Below are 16,620 nucleotides of genomic sequence, written 5' to 3'. Positions count from 1 at the left end.
TGCTGCATGCAAACAGCTTCTCCAAGCCCCAGAGAAGTGCGGTTTAACAGGTATTACCCCGCCTCCCCCTTTTTTTTTTAATTATTAGGAATTCAGCCCAGCTCAGTGGTTGAGCACGGACTCAAGAACCAAAAGGTCACAGGTTCAATTCCCAGTCAGGGCACATACCCGGGTTGCTGGCTCAATCCCACTAGGGGGTGTGCAAGAGGCAGTCACTCGATGATGTTTCTCAACAAAGTTTCTATTGTTCTATGCCTCTCCCTTCCTCTCTCTCTAAAAATCAATAAAAATGTATTTTTTTTTTAAAAAGTATTAGGAACTCAGAGATCAAATGTGAGGACTAGGCATTTAACTTATATTTAACATGGTACCCATGTACAGGTTGGCTTTTTCCCTTCTAATTATTAGGTGCTTATTAAACACTCAATTGTAGACCTTGTTGCTGTTTAAACAAAAACGATTTTCCTATTTCATGGAAATGCTACACTGAAAGGATACTTCTCAACCTGTCCAAGGTGTTTTTGACATTCAGCCAGCTGCTTCCTTGTGTGTGTGATAGGCAGTGCCCAGCCCTCAGCCAGGTAATTCTTCAGTGCTCCTTGAAGATAGGCTTCTGCCTTCTGTGGAGACTTTTTCTTCCTTGCAAATCAATAAATAGAAGCTTTCATTATGGTTCATGATAATCAACAAACTTAGACATGGTTTTTATGACCTGCTCTCCGCCCTTTCCAGCCCTCTACAATGACCTTTGTACCATCTTAGACAGTCCTTCTCTGAGACGCGCTCTGGTCTGAGAAAGAGCACCAGATCAGGAATCCATCTCTGGGCCTGAAAATGGGCTCATGGCAATGATGATCCCACACCACTTGCCCAGCATCATACACTAGTTGAAGAACTTTAATAATCGAATCTCAGGAGAAGAAAGTGAGGGCACTGTTCACTACCTCAAGCTGACATATAAGACTACCAAGGCTAAGAGAAGGTGAAGGTACATAGCTAGTTAGGGAGGAAGCTAAGAAATCAGGGCTTCATGCCACCTACCTATTGAAGATAGGAAATAAGGAAGCAGCCTATATGGCCCAACCAAGAGGGAAGCTTGGGCAAATAGCACTGAGCAGGTTTCCAAGATTTACAGAGAATTATGAAGAATTTAATAGCAACACTTATCACCCAAGAGAGGATCTTCTGAATTTAAACCTTCATGATGTTCCGAATAAACCAAAGTTGAAAGCATAATTAGCAAGAGCTTGCCAAAGTTTCCATGACAACATGGGTCCCCTGGCCCTCACCAAAGGGCTGGGACCACCAAACTCACGGGACAAAGGCTAAGGCTAAACAGACATCCTTGTAAGACACCCCGTCTTTACTGCCCTACTCTTGAAGCAATGACATTTCTCAAATTCTCAAATAAAATAAAATGTAAACCTATCAAATGATGTGTTAGTTTTTCAACACTTTTATGGTCCTCTCCCATTCCACCCCTTTTTAAAGAGATCCAAACCTTCAATACTTCTTCAGTTACTATCTCTAGCCAAAGATTCTTACATTCTAGAGTTGAAAGTCTACAGACCATCATTCAGCCCCTAGAGATGGAGGCCCTGCCACCTAGCTAGTATGTGGCCAACGTGAAACCAGGACTTAACTGCCTGATTAGCCACTGTAGCACCTGGCCTCAGAGCAGACTAATGTCCAGGTGGGCACCACTCACAGCATCTATAGACACGGCTCCTTTGCTCCACTAATAACTTACTCCTGAAATACACTAGATCAGTGGTTCTCAACCTTCTGGCCCTTTAAATACAGTTCCTCATGTTGTGACCCAACCATAAAATTATTTTCATTGCTACTTCATAACTGTAATGTTGCTACTGTTATGAATCATAATGTAAATATCTGATATGCAGGATGGTCTTAGGCACCCCTGTGAAAGGGTCGTTCGACCACCAAAGGGGTCACGACCCACAGGTTGAGAACCGCTGCACTAGATGGAGGCTCGAGAGAGCCAATCCAGCCTGACTGTTGCTAAGCAGTGACTGGCTAGCTGCTCTAAGCAAAGCTGGAAAACGTAATGTCACTTAGAATATCTATGAACCCCTTCTGCAGCTGCTTCAACCAGTTGAAATAAATTATTCTTCCGTGTTTCACCTAATGAAAGTACTACAGATTTCAAGACATCATTTCAAACACACATTTCTTTTGAGAAAACTTAAAAATCTTTTCCCTTATAATGCATATTTCTTTCCAATGCTTTCAAATAGCAATGACACTGCCAGCCGGGATTTCTCCTTTGTGGCAGGCCAGTTTTATCAAACACATGAGAAATATGCTGTTTTGAGTTTTTCTGTGAAATCTGAGTCTAAAGCTGGAGCAAGACTGGGAATACTCCTTGCATCACTCAGTCATGGTCATCCTCTCTCCCAACATAATACATGCAGTTACTTTACATCACTGGCCTCCAGGCTTTCAAACTCCTAGGAGGCATTTAACATAAACTAGAGAAAATGCCATAGAACAAAATTTTCAGGAATCTACACTTCAACTTAGTAAACACTGGATGTAGAATCTTAAATATTTCCTCATAATTCTTTAAGTGAATAAATGTAATTATAATACTATATCTTACATATAATACTTACATATGTACAATGTTATATATACTACATAAGATCATTATGTTAATTAAGTAAAAGGAATGCAAAGATCAGTATCAGCTATTAAGAATAACAAGCTGAAAATCTCTCCATTTGGTTTTCAGAAGAAATTGAAAAAAATGATGATGATTGGTTAACAGATTCTAATCTTTCATTCTATAAATATATGTACACTTCACACTAACTCCATACATACAAATCTTTTCTTACTACAGGTGTGAAATATCTGAAATTCAAAGAAAATCAATTACATGTAAAATTCTGCCAGATCCTTTCCAACAAACTTAGCAGATCGAATCCTCCCAATACTTGTATACATTTCAATGGTAGCGTGGGACAGATCCTGTGGGAAAATAAAACACCACATAATGTTGTACTTTAATTTTAATGCTAGACACATCCCACATTTATTTACCCAAAGCTGAAGCAAAAGAGTTATTAAGTAACACATTATTTTTACTTTGCATCTACTTTTGTATTGAGTTTTTATATAATGTGATTTATTTATTATTCTTTAAAATATATTCTTATTGATTTCAGAGAGAAAAGGAGAGGAAGAGATAGAAACATTAATGAGAATCATTAATTGGCTGCCTCTTACATGCCCCCTACTGGGGATGGAGCTGGCAACTCAGGCATGTGCCCTTGATTGGAACTGAACCTGGACCCTTCAGTCCGCTAGCCGACTTGCTCTATCCACTAAGCTAAACCGGCTAGGGCATATCATGTGATTTATACAAGATCATTAACTTGTACATAAAATTAAGCAATATAATAAAAGAAATACAAACCCAGCAGGCATATAATATTTAGCTTGTCAACATACTTTCTGTATATGGGTAACATTTCTAGTGTTTTTTTTCACTCTTTGGGTAACAGGGACAAACTATTAGAAGCCACCATCTAATACTCTTGAGTTAACCATGACTCAGGTACGCAGTTGACTCACCCAGCTTCTACCTATACTGCTTTGTAAGGTTCCAAATTTAAATCCCTTAAAAGCAAGCACAATAACTCTGTTTAAGTCCAAATTATTCCTCTGTCCATGGAAAACCATTCACTATCCTCTCTTACAAATTCTATTCTACTGAATTAGCAATGCCATTTTAAACAAACTTATAAATGTCTGAAGATAAGTTTATACCTAAGTATGGCCCCATGAGTACTAGTAAACATTTAATGAACAACAGCTATTCTAGGTTTTACCCACAACTCCCTAGGGCACCAAAGAAACTGAAAAGGCCAACAAGAAGGGGGTCCCAAATTCCAGCTCATTCCCAATTCACAAGGTCACAGAGCAGCAAAAAGTCTTCTAGAGCTGGGTTTTCTGTCACGGTAGACAGGGAACAACATATAAAATACTTACTAAGTAGTGTTTTTCAAAAGCTTCTACTGATGACAATGCTTCTTTGAGTTTCTTATAAGGACTCTGAGCTGTGTTGGCTTAAACAAAAAAGAAATAAAAGTCCTTATTCATCTTCACCATTTCAGGACACATGAGTTTACAGTGCCGCTCGCCTGCTGCAGGCAGATGACTTCATCTGACACTTGTAGAGACTACAAACAGCCGTGCAGGCTGAAACTACATAATTACCTATATTCTTGTCCAATTAATAAATGCGTGAAATAGTCTAAACCCTTCATATAATTTTTTTAAAAAGCTTTGAGATTATAGTTTTGTTTTGCTTGTTTTTTTAATATATTTTATTGATTTTTTATGGAGAGGAAGGGAGAGAGATAGAGAGTCAGAAACATCGATGAGAGAGAAACATCGATCAGCTGCCTCTTGCACATCTCCCACTGGGGATGTGCCCGCAACCCAGGTACATGCCCTTGACCGGAATCGAACCTGGGACCCCTCAGTCCGCAGGCCGACGCTCTATCCACTGAGCCAAACCGGCTTCGGCGAGATTATAGTTTTTTAAAGTATATATTATAAACCCTCCAATGAATTACATATTGCCAAATGATCTGAGGTGGTCTCTGGGTGAGACAGAGCAGTATTATACATTTTCCCTTGTAAATGTATTCAATTTAGTAGGAGTCCTTTCAGTTCTATTAGGAGTCTGTCCCTGTTATGTTAAATCATACTCATCACTATACTTGTACCCACAGGAACTAGCAATGCTCCCTTACAAGTGTTTTTATTACCTAGGAGTAATTTACTGAGGAAAATCATTTGTCTGGTCGTACTGTTAGAACACTAGATTATTTAGTAATTCACAGGGAAATTGGTGCATTTAAATGTCACATGGGTTATAAAGTCATAATCAGCTCATGTAAGCCTGTGAGAAGTTCAGACAGTTTTGAGAAATCTTCCAACAATTTCTTAAACAAGTTCTAACATTTCTTTATGTTACTAAAAGGTAAAATATCTGGTCAGCTATTAATGAGTACAATTTCCTAAATGGTAATTATATTGTTAGAACTTGAGTTACATGTGCCAAGTTACAACCTACATTTTATTACTTTCCACTGCACTACGTGCACAAGTGCATCTCAGAAAGTACCTGTTTCAGGTCGCTCAGCTCCCAAACCTGCCAAAAGATCAACTGTCCTATTGAGGTCTTCTGAGTTAGGTCCTTTTTCTGACACAAGTCCACACAGGTAGCCCAAGGATTTTAGCTGTTGAGATAAACGCACAATTTCACTTAATTTGCCATAAGAGTCAGCAGAGAACTTACACATTTAAATATAAAAATTAAAATCCAACTACATTTTAGAAAAAAAATTAGCTTTCCATCTAAATAATTCTTATCTGGATATAAAGATATACTTATTGGGATCATTTCACACTCCTACCTTCAACACAGTAATTCTCAGAGTGTCTCTGAAGTTGGTAATTCTCAGCTTATGCCATGCACCTGCTTATGCTCTCCCAAGTTTTCAAGGCCTCCCGCTCAATCTGCATCCCTGTGACCCCACTCCAGCAGGCCCTCGTGCTGCACACACGGGACCACGCTGTATTTCTCACGTTTCACACTTCATCCTTATTTGTAGACCCCATCCCCAAAATTGCTGACAGAGAACCACACCTTCAGCACAAGCATAACAAGTGTTTAATCTGTGCTGAATAAAGTGGTACAAGTAGGAACCATTTAATCCAGACATGTCCTAAAGTAACTAGAACCCATATAGTGACTGAGTGAACAACACTTCTTCAAACAGCTTAGTCCATCCACCCCTGAGAGGCACAGCTCACAGACAATGCCCACGTCTGCATTCAGGGGCAGTTACCTTTTCTGTGGCATAGCTCCATAAACCCACAGTGTGGGCAATGTTCGAGTCTATCTGCGCCCGATCACAGCAGCCTTCTATCCTCTGCAGCACCTCCAGACAGCTCAGAAACACCCAGCAGTCCAGTGCGCCAGGCGGGACGGAGACCTGGAGGGTACAAGAGCGGGCACGTGAGGAGGGCACATGAGGAGGCCACTCAGGGAAAGCACGCAAACCCACATGTTCTAGTCTGCCCCTTCAAGCAGCTACCCAGTCTACTGGTGCTGTCACCTGCCAAGCTACAGGAAAGAAAAAGGGGACAATAACAATAATTCTATCAGTTCACGTCCAAAGAGAACGAAGTGATCTATGTCCAAATACCTGATTTGGTTCTCTATTTCAGATGCCGATGAGTGATTTGGCAGAGATATGCCTTTCACTCACAGAGTTTTTAAAGCTTATGAAGAAAAGAATCCTACAAGAAGGCCAACTAGCATCACTCTAAATTTGCAACCTGGTCATATCTGGGTTCGAAGAGCACATATTACAAAGAAAAGAAACTAAGATCTCAGATGACCGCTGGGTCACATTTTAGAAAGATCATATTCAATACTAGAAATCTAAATATTAAGTAAATATTAGATGATACTTAGGAATTACTGTTAATTTTTTTAGGTGATCATGTTTCTAAAAAAGAGCTCCTGTTGATTAGATACACACCGAAATATTTACACACAAACAAGACATGATATCTAGGACTTGCCGAAAAATAACTCAGGAGAAAGCAGACAGGGACTTAGATGACATAAAAATTGGCCACCCGCCCAGCTAGCGTGGCCCAGTGGTTGAACATCAATCCATGAACCAAGAGGTCATGGTTCGATTCCCAGTCAGGGCACATGCCTGGGTTGCTGGCTCCAATCCCCAGTAGGTGGCATGCAGGAAGCAGCAATCCATGTTTCTCTCTCATGGATGTTTCTATCTCTCTACCTCTCTCCTTTCCTCTTTCTAAAATCAATAAAGACATCAAAAAAATAAAACTAGACTTAAAAAATTGACCACGTTCTGGTTGGGGACTGTTGTAGCTAGTGATGGGTACCTAGAAGTTCATTATATTATCCTCTCTACTTCTGTATATATTTGAGCTGTTCCATTAAAAAACAAAACAAATGTGATATTATGCAAAAGTATTTACTGTATATGATCAACTCTAAAAGGTACTTTTTTCACGTTTTAGCATCTCTGAAATTGGAAACTGTCTCACAATCAATGACATCTTGACACTCACAGTTGGCAGTGCTGCTTTCTTGGCGGCGCTAACATTATGGGGTATCTCACAATTGGCACCCCAGTTCTAGTGAGATGGTCATTGGTACCATTCAAAATGGGAACCTAGCACTGACTGGGTGGCTTAACTGGTTGGATCATCATCTCATACACCAAAAGATTGCGGGTTCAATTCCCAGTCAGGGAATATACCTAGGTTGTGGGTTTGATCCCCGGTTGGGGCATGTATGGGAGACAACTAACCAATGTTTCTCTTTCTCTCCCCCTTCCTGTCTCTCAAAAGTCAATGAAAAAAACATATCCCCGGGTGAGCATTAAAAAAAGGGAACCTAGAAAATAATTATCTGTCAGCTGACGAGGGAAGGGCTACACAATGCTGATGAAACTTGACTTATGTAAGGACTCCTTCAGCATACCCTGAGCACAAATAAAAGACAGAACAAGAGAGGGCCATTAAACGTTCCTATCAAAACTAATTTGCTCAGTCTCTAAAACATGAGATAAACTACCTAGAGCCTTTGAAAAGAAAAATCAGCGCAGAAAAAAAATCACGTGATCAGAAGGTACATTCATAAAGTGGTACAACTTTCTCGCCCAGACAATGGACCACACCCAAGGGATGCACAGAAGAGCCGTTGCAGGACGCAGCTCTGGGACAGAGCACGCTCCTCCCTTCCCAGTCAAACCAGGGTGGGCTCCGAGTGGGCTGGCCTCACCTCACAGGACCTCCTGGTTCTAAGCTGTCAGGCAATCTGGGCACTTTCACTTCACAAGACACCACCACACAGGTACCAATCCTGTGGGCACAGTTGCTCAGGCAACACAGGCTGTTTGCCAGGGAGGATGAAGGACATGGACCCTGTAGGGCTCTACACAGTGCTTTAAGCGTCTTGTGACTTAGAGGGTTCCGAGGAAACCCAGGAGTCACAGCAGGGAGCTCAGAGAGGCGAACACCTGTACCAGCAGCCAGGGACAGGCCAGCCAGTCTCCGGCACCAGGCTGCACCCTCCCCTATGTGGCACGTGTGTGTGCGGAGAAAGAATCGAGTCACACGCTGTGGTGGGAACAGTAGGCCACTTTGTGAAAAGGTTACAGCATAGCTTTTTTTGGCTTATTTATTTTCTGCAAAGAGCAAGAACCACTTGTAAATCTGAAGAATAGTGTGTACAAAATAACACTGTCAGTTAGCAGCAGCTTTTCTAATGGCCGAAGCTGAAGCCTCAACTTCCAACCTGGAGGAAGTCAAACCCAGCAGACGGACAGCACGCTGACACAAACATGACACCTTGAGGTGTTCTGTCCTCCTGTCCAGACGCAGCGCTGGTTTTACTAACTGGAACCTGAAGCCTCCAGCCAGTCCTGCCCTGTGGGAAGTCCCACACACCCGTGCTCCTGCAAGTTGTGCACAGCTGGCTCCTGCACCAAGGCTGCTCAGGAACTGTAGAACACTCATTGGCCCTATTTCCAGAGACTTTCACAGCCTCCCACATTTCCTATGATACCCAGTTTAAATTTAAGTTTTCACTGAAAGACATCGGAACATAAATTGGTATGCCACATGGCATCTTATGACACGTGTGATCTGCTGCTTCTTGGTGCCATCTACCTCTTACATTGCCACTCATTTGCGTGCGTCCATCTGGACTCCCAACCAGACCCCAACTAAACACCCCAAAGTGACCAATGAGCCAGTTTCTTCTCCATACATTTCAGTGGCCGGGCAGAGCTGGGCTCCACGGCAGCCAGAACTTCAGTCATGGGTCACCTAAGACTTTTGGAAAGTTTAGTGAAACTTACTTATTTAAAATATGATTGTAATACCTTTCCCATTACTTAAAAAAAGTTACAAAATACACACAGCAAGGTATGTAAAGGGCACAAATCCTAAGTTTAGAGCTCAAGGGCACATCTGTCACTACCACTCAAATCAAGAAACAGACCATTTCCATTATCCTGGAAGGTTCCCTCCAGCCCCTTTCCCAGTCGATACCCACTCCCCTATTCAGACTCTGTCACCAGTAATGCCTTCTGCCTGACTGTTGAACTTCATATAAACCGAGTCACACAGCATGAGCTCTTCTGCACGTGGGATCTTTCGCTCAATATAGTGTCAGCACAGCTCAGCTTTTCAGGGCCTATCGGCAGCAGGTGGTGCTTTACTGCGGGGTGTCAGGCCTTTCTCCATATGCCAGTTTCTTTGTCCATCCCCCCACTGATAGGCATTTCGGTTGCTTTGAGGGTTTGGCTCCTACAGATAAGACTATTTGCAATGCTTTCCTCACTCTGGAGGAGGGAGCCTTCTCAGACCCAGAAGACCCGTCCCAGTGCCCAGCTACTCACAGAGGCAGGCGATCCTGGCATTGGGTCCTGCCGGGAGCCGGTCCATCCTTGCTGTTTCAAGGGACCTGGCATATATGGCAAATGGTTCTTAATATGTTTGCTCACCTTCTTGGCGCTGTGTTTTAACCAAAGCCACCTCTCCGAGAAAGGTTGAATCCCCAGGTAGGGATTTTCCCCTGAAGTTAGGGAGGGAATAAAACCCCTCAACTAAGTGCCAGGCGGGTAACTAATCCCTTTAACTACGAACAATCATGCTTAAACTACATAATCTTTTCTCCCTGGAATGGAGATAAGAAACGCCCTAACCTTTGTAATAGAGATTGATAGGATTGAATCAACTGGTATAAATACAGTTGTAACAAGACAGAAACAGACAGACCTTAGAACAGAATCAAGAAGACAGAACCTACACGGAGCCTAGAGACAGAAGAACTTTGCTGGAGAGAGCATGCCGGAGGATCCTGGAGAGGGACTGGCCTCAGAGCCTAGAGACAGAGCCTAGGGGGAGAACATGGCAAGGGATCCTGGACTGAACCTGACTACAGAGATTGGCAGGAGAACCTGACTGGAACCTGGACACTGAACCTGACTGGAGAGCCTGGACAGAACCTGGCTGGAGAACCTAGCGAGGGAACATGGCTACAGAACCTCGCTGGAGATCCGAAGCAGAGCCTCTCTGGAGATCAAGACCAGAACTTGGCTGGAGATCCTGGCTAGGCTGCTGATCAACTGAACGCTGTCTCCGTGTCATTCCTTCTTCGCCGACTCCGTCCACACCTTTGGGGACCCCTGGACCTGCTGGGGCTGGACCCCGGCTTCTGGCGCCCGAACAGGGACCCCTAGGTAAGCGCCCCACACTCGGGACGGATCGGACTCCACCGTAGGAAGAGGGTGGATAGTCTTCGCCGACTCCGTCCACACCTTTGGGAACCCCTGGAACAGGATTCCCTTAGGTAAGCCCCCCTCCCCCATTGAGAACCCCCACACTCGGGACGGATCAGACTCCACCGTAGGAAGAGGGTGGATAGTCTTCGCCGACTCCGTCCACACCTTTGGGAACCCCTGGAACAGGATTCCCCTAGGTAAGCCCCCCTCCCCCATTGAGAACCCCCACACTCGGGACGGATCAGACTCCACCGTAGGAAGAGGGTGGATAGTCTTCGCCGACTCCGTCCACACCTTTGGGAACCCCTGGAACAGGATTCCCTTAGGTAAGCCCCCCCCATTGAGAACCCCACACTCGGGACGGATAGGACTCCACCAGGGTGCTACAGACCCCCCTATAGAGGATAAGTAGGGTAAGAAGGTGGATAGTACAGAACTTAGATTGAGAAGATGTGCCATACTGAGTCCAAAGAAAGAAGACTCTGTATTGATCCTTAGATTGAGAAGATGTGCCATACTGAGTCCCAAGAAAGAAGACTCTGTATTGATCTTTAGATTAAGAAGATGTGCCATACTGAGTCTAAAGAAAAAAGACTCTGTATTGATCTTTTAACATATATGCTTGCTAGCAGAGGAATTAAGGTTACTCCCAGTCAGACAGAACGTTTTATACAAGAAGTATGTCCATGCTTTTCTGAGGAAGGAAAGGTGCCAGAAAGGTAAATGTAGAGGCATGGAAGAAGGTAGGCCCAAGGAGCCTTATCCTTAACCCCACTGCAGCCTTTCCACCCCGGGAAAGTGCAGGATTGGCAAGCTCTCCCTGGGGTGATAGATCAGGACTCAGGTAATAGCGGAAAGCGCCAATCCTACTCTTAAAATGGATACAAGAGAGCATTTCAGGTTTTTCTTTTTAATGCCTGCTTTTAAAAAATAAAAAAGGGGGAATTTGCCGGGAGCCGGTCCATCCTTGCTGTTTCAAGGGACCTGGCATATATGGCATATGGTTCTTAATATGTTTGCTCACCTTCTTGGCGCTGTGTTTTAACCAAAGCCACCTCTCCGAGAAAGGTTGAATCCCCAGGTAGGGATTTTCCCCTGAAGTTAGGGAGGGAATAAAACCCCTCAACTAAGTGCCAGGCGGGTAATTAATCCCTTTAACTACGAACAATCATGCTTAAACTACATAATCTTTTCTCCCTGGAATGGAGATAAGAAACGCCCTAACCTTTGTAATAGAGATTGATAGGATTGAATCAACTGGTATAAATACAGTTGTAACAAGACAGAAACAGACAGACCTTAGAACAGAATCAAGAAGACAGAACCTACACGGAGCCTAGAGACAGAAGAACTTTGCTGGAGAGAGCATGCCGGAGGATCCTGGAGAGGGACTGGCCTCAGAGCCTAGAGACAGAGCCTAGGGGGAGAACATGGCAAGGGATCCTGGACTGAACCTGACTACAGAGATTGGCAGGAGAACCTGACTGGAACCTGGACACTGAACCTGACTGGAGAGCCTGGACAGAACCTGGCTGGAGAACCTAGCGAGGGAACATGGCTACAGAACCTCGCTGGAGATCCGAAGCAGAGCCTCTCTGGAGATCAAGACCAGAACTTGGCTGGAGATCCTGGCTAGGCTGCTGATCAACTGAACGCTGTCTCCGTGTCATTCCTTCTTCGCCGACTCCGTCCACACCTTTGGGGACCCCTGGACCTGCTGGGGTTGGACCCCGACAGGGTCCCTCGTGAAACCTTGTGGTCCATGGAGCCCCTACCTCCTGTACCAGCTGCACATAGCAGTGAGGTGGCCCAGGAGCACGGCCTCACGGTCAGGTTTCCACAGTCTTCCAGTTCAGACACAGTCTACTAATCAAAGGTGACTGATCATAAGCCGTGTTGCCTAGGAACGTAGTTGCACCAACTTTATTCCCAGGAAGTTAACCACAGTCAGAGCCCCTGCTAGGTCACCAGCTGCTCTGCAGAGTGCCATTTTTGGAAAACTGCCAAGGAGTTTTCCAAAGTGCTGTATCAATTTACACGCATCCCATCACTCAAGTTCCAATTTTCCTGTATCCTCACTAAAATTTGGTACTGTCAATCTCTTTAAAATGTTACTTTATCCATTACAGCAGAGTTTGAGAATTTTTTCGAAGTCCCATAAACTGGAAAACAGTGGTTGTTCAGCAGCCACGGTAACAAGTAATCACTAGAACAAGCTTAAACCTATTTGAATGACCGCAAGCCCACCTCAGGGCCAGTCCAGGAGTGGTAGAGGCGTAGGACAGAGCGAGGCTCTGCTCCACGCAGGCCCGGGCCCACCCAGCAGGGCTCTGGGCTGTCGTCTCACTTGGACCGGGGCAGCAGGCTGAGACTCTTGGCAATTCATGTTCCCTAACAAGGATGCTGAGCACGCTTCCAGACTGGGCCATCTGGATAGCCACTTTTGTGAACAACAGAGTAATTAAACTAATTTCTTAATCCGTGTTCTTTAGTTTTCTTAAAATCCAACTCCTCTCTCAACACTGTTATCATCAGTAACCACAAGAGCTGTTTTTCCACTTTCAAAGCCTAAAATTAAAGGTGTTCTTTTTATTATTTTTCTGTTAAACCTGTATTTTTTATATATACTACTATATACATATATAACCCAAATACTGAAAAACAGTGTCCTAAGTGAACCCCAACATCCCACCTGCCCCATTTGAGCTCCCTGTCTGTCACCATCACCTTCACAAACCCTCACTGGCCAACCAACCAGACTGTTCTTGGTTAACCTTGAACTTTGGAGACAAGGAACCTGTAGGGAGCAGCTATAGGGTTAAGCCTCGGACTGACGTGTTGGCAAAGCCACAAACAAGTCCCGGCTTAGAGGGCACAGCCCTCTTAGCATAGTTAGGCTTGACCTTATGATGCTCCCTAGATCTTATCTTATCCACCTAGACCAGTGATGGCGAACCTTTTGAGCTCAGCGTGTCAGCATTTTGAAAAACCCCAACTTAACTCTGGTGCTGTGTCACATATAAAATTTTTTTGATATTTGCAACCACAGTAAAACAAAGACTTATATTTTTGATATTTATTTTATATATTTAAATGCCATTTAACAAAGAAAAATCAACCAAAAAAATGAGTTCGCGTGTCAGAGGTTCGCCATCACTGACCTAGACCCAGCTTACTCTCTTTGTCTGTCTTTTCTACATACTTTGCCGTCCCCCCTCAGGCTCACCGAACCCTTGGCTGAGCTGGCCGGGCACAGAAATCAAATACACATTCTTGTGTCTGACTTCTTTAGCTCCACTTTACGTGGGTGATGTTCGCCCACTACAAGTTCACCCGTTTCCACTGCTGGATGCCTTCCATGGCCTGAACATATCGCAGGGGCTATATCCCTTGGACGTGATGGACATCTGGGTTATTTCCATTCTCTAGCAATTGAATAACGCTGCCACGAGCATTCTGCATGTGCCTGTGGGTACATACATGTGTGTGTTTCTGTACACCAGGGTGTGTGTGTAGCTTCAGCAGATGGTGCCAAACAACTTTCCAAAGTGGTGGAACCAATCACCCTCCTCCTCCTCATCATCATGAACGTGGTCGGTGTCCTGCCCTCTTGCTGGCACCTGTCAAGCCTTTCCATTTTAGCCAGGATGTCCTAGGGGGGAGGGGGGTGGTTTTTTACTTTTGTTTGCATTTCACTGTGATTAACTGATTCATGTGCTTATCGACCATTTGGATATCCTCTTTTGCCTATTTTTCTACTGATTTGTCAGTGTTTTTTACATGATTTGTGGGAGCTCTCTGTGTATTCTGGGTAAGGGTCCTTCCTAACCACACATTCTGCTAACACTCCTCCACTCTGTGCTTGCCCTTCCCTCACTCAGTGGTACCTACTGATGAAGAGTCTGATTTCTATGCAGTCCATTGTGTCACCCTCTTCCTTTATAGTTAGTGTCTTTTGGTCCTATTTAAGAAACATTTGCTAACCTCCAGGTCGAGAAGAACATTCTCCATATCGTCTTCTAGACGTTTGATTTATTTTTCATGTTTAGGTCAAAACTCCACTGGAAATTAACTGTGCATGGTGTGAGATCAAGACTTATTTTTACACCAGAGGCCCAATGCACAAAATTCGTACAAGAGTAGGCCTTCCTTCCCCAGCTGCCAGCACCGGCTTCCCTCTGGCACCGGGGACCCAGGCTTCCCTTGAAGCCCCGGAAGCTGGCAGGACGTCCGGTCTAATTAGCATATTACAGACCTATTAGGTTGATCAACAATTTATTCATGGAATAAATTTTTCTGAACCCATTTATTTAAAATAAACTCTACTTCCTTAGTTCAGAACCTCATCCTTGGATTACACTAGAAGTCTCTAAGTCTTCTCTCTCCCTCCATCTAATTCCTCACCTTCTCGGCCCTCTACCCTGCCCAGTCCTAACACCTTCATGACACCCTCACCTCCCCCTCGGCCCTCTACCCTGCCCAGTCCTAACACCTTCATGATACCCTCGCCTCAAAATGGCTCCCTCCCAGCTCTAGAATAAAATCCAACCTTCAGAACGACACACAAGCACTTTCATAACCTTCAAGATGCACTTCCAGTACCTCTGTAGCCTGCACCTCCAAACCCTGCCTCACCCCTTAAGTTCTAACGAGACTAAGGTCCTTCAAAGTTCCTTACATAAAACATCATTTTCTCTGCCTGGAATGAACTCTTGCACTGGCCACCACAAGCCACATCTACAACCTACTCATTCCATTAAACAAAAGCTCCATAGGGTGAGGGTTTGGTCTGTCTTGCTCTCTGCTAAAAACACGGGGCCTAGAATAAATGCTTGCTTGGCACAAAATAGGTGCTTGTTGAGTATTTGTTGACCAAATGAATCTTTTAAAATCTAGCTCAAATAAAAATAAAATAAAGTAAATGTACCCCCCCCCCCCCCCCCCCCCCCCCCCCCCCCCCCCCCCCCCCCCCCCCCCCCCCCCCCCCCCCCCCCCCCCCCCGCTGCACAAACATTTACTAAACTAAACAGAAGTGCCCATGCACAGCTGCTTCTCCATCCCTGACCCACTCCTAAGATTCTTCTCTTACCACCCGGCTCTGACACTGGGCCCTGACGACCTGGGTACATGCCTGCTCAGTGCACTCAACTATAGGTTTCTGCCTCATGTGTGTCCCTATCCTCCCACCCGTGTTTACCACAATGCCTGGCAGGTGATCACCTGTTTTCTGGATGCTTGGTAGCCCTTTATCTCTTCCTACAGCCATCAACCCGTACTTCTTCCTCAGCAGCACCCTTTGTTTGCACTGACCTCCTCCTCCTGTCCACTCCCACTACTCTTCCAGCTCAGACCCTCGTGGCTCAAGGTCACAACAGCCTCCAGGTCTCCACTGAGGAGCCCAGCAGAGGACCTAGTACACAGCAAGTATTTGCTGACCCGACTTAGCCTTCAACCACACCTCTGCTTCTGTCCTCTGCTAGGCTAACCCTGGGACACCTACCCCAGCCAGCCAGCCTGGATGGCAGCCCACTTTGTCCGTTTTCTCCAGTTTAACCTGGACGCTTCTACCATCTGCAGCCCCTGCTCACAATGTGGCCAACTGGCTGCGATGGCCTCTCACGCATGGCTCCTGCCAGTCTCTGTAATGGGTAGCTCTTCTAGGATCCTGAGGGGTCCTGATCCTGCTGGTCCTACCCTGTCTGTGAGCATAATCACAACCTACGTGGATAAAAGGAAAGTCAGTGCCAAGGCGGACACATTAAGAAAAAATCATTTGGACAGTCACTGGATGAACACGTAATGGCCTCCTAGAAAATACCTTCCTTCTGTTGGTCTCACTTACCAGTTTGGTAAAGATTAGAAAACAAGCATTGCTGGTGTGACTGAAATGGGGAGATCTTTCTGGAAGGCCACCTGAAGATTTATGTTAAACTAGAGGCCCGGTGCACAAATTCGTGCACAGGCAGGGTCTGGCCAGTCTGCCCCTATTGGGGCTGGCCAGGGGGAGGGGATGCGGGAGGTTGCCTGGCAGGCCCTGCCCCCGATTGGGCCGGTTCGCCAGGCGCAGTGCACGTTATAGTGATGGGTTGTTCTGGTCATTCCAGTCGTTCTAGTCATTCTCGTCACTTGGCTTTTATATATACAGATACTTTAAGAACAGTGTATCCTTGAACTAGTGTTCCTACTTGTATGACCATGTGGCGTTGAGATGATGTACGAGCAGCCTGCTCAGAGCAGGACG

At 44.9% G+C, this 16,620-nt stretch overlaps 1 protein-coding gene across 8 annotated transcripts in view; it reads right to left on the bottom strand.

Moving 5' to 3' along the window:
- The window catches only part of TRAPPC10 (trafficking protein particle complex subunit 10), a 79,847-nt gene that overhangs the window by 25,716 nt on the left and 37,511 nt on the right, over positions 1-16,620 (bottom strand). For all 8 annotated transcript variants that reach the window (XM_059686580.1, XM_059686581.1, XM_059686583.1 and 5 more), the window contains 5 exons: positions 5,889-6,035; positions 5,162-5,276; positions 4,018-4,094; positions 2,903-2,994; positions 499-639 (listed from right to left, as the gene is read on the bottom strand). In XM_059686580.1, coding sequence (XP_059542563.1) covers positions 499-639; positions 2,903-2,994; positions 4,018-4,094; positions 5,162-5,276; positions 5,889-6,035 — 572 coding nt within the window. The remainder of the gene's footprint in view (positions 1-498; positions 640-2,902; positions 2,995-4,017; positions 4,095-5,161; positions 5,277-5,888; positions 6,036-16,620) is intronic.

The sequence above is a fragment of the Myotis daubentonii genome, chromosome 3 (assembly GCF_963259705.1).
Source record: "Myotis daubentonii chromosome 3, mMyoDau2.1, whole genome shotgun sequence".
NCBI classification, from domain to species: Eukaryota; Metazoa; Chordata; class Mammalia; order Chiroptera; family Vespertilionidae; genus Myotis; species Myotis daubentonii.
This window is presented reverse-complemented; position numbering and strand designations above follow the sequence as displayed.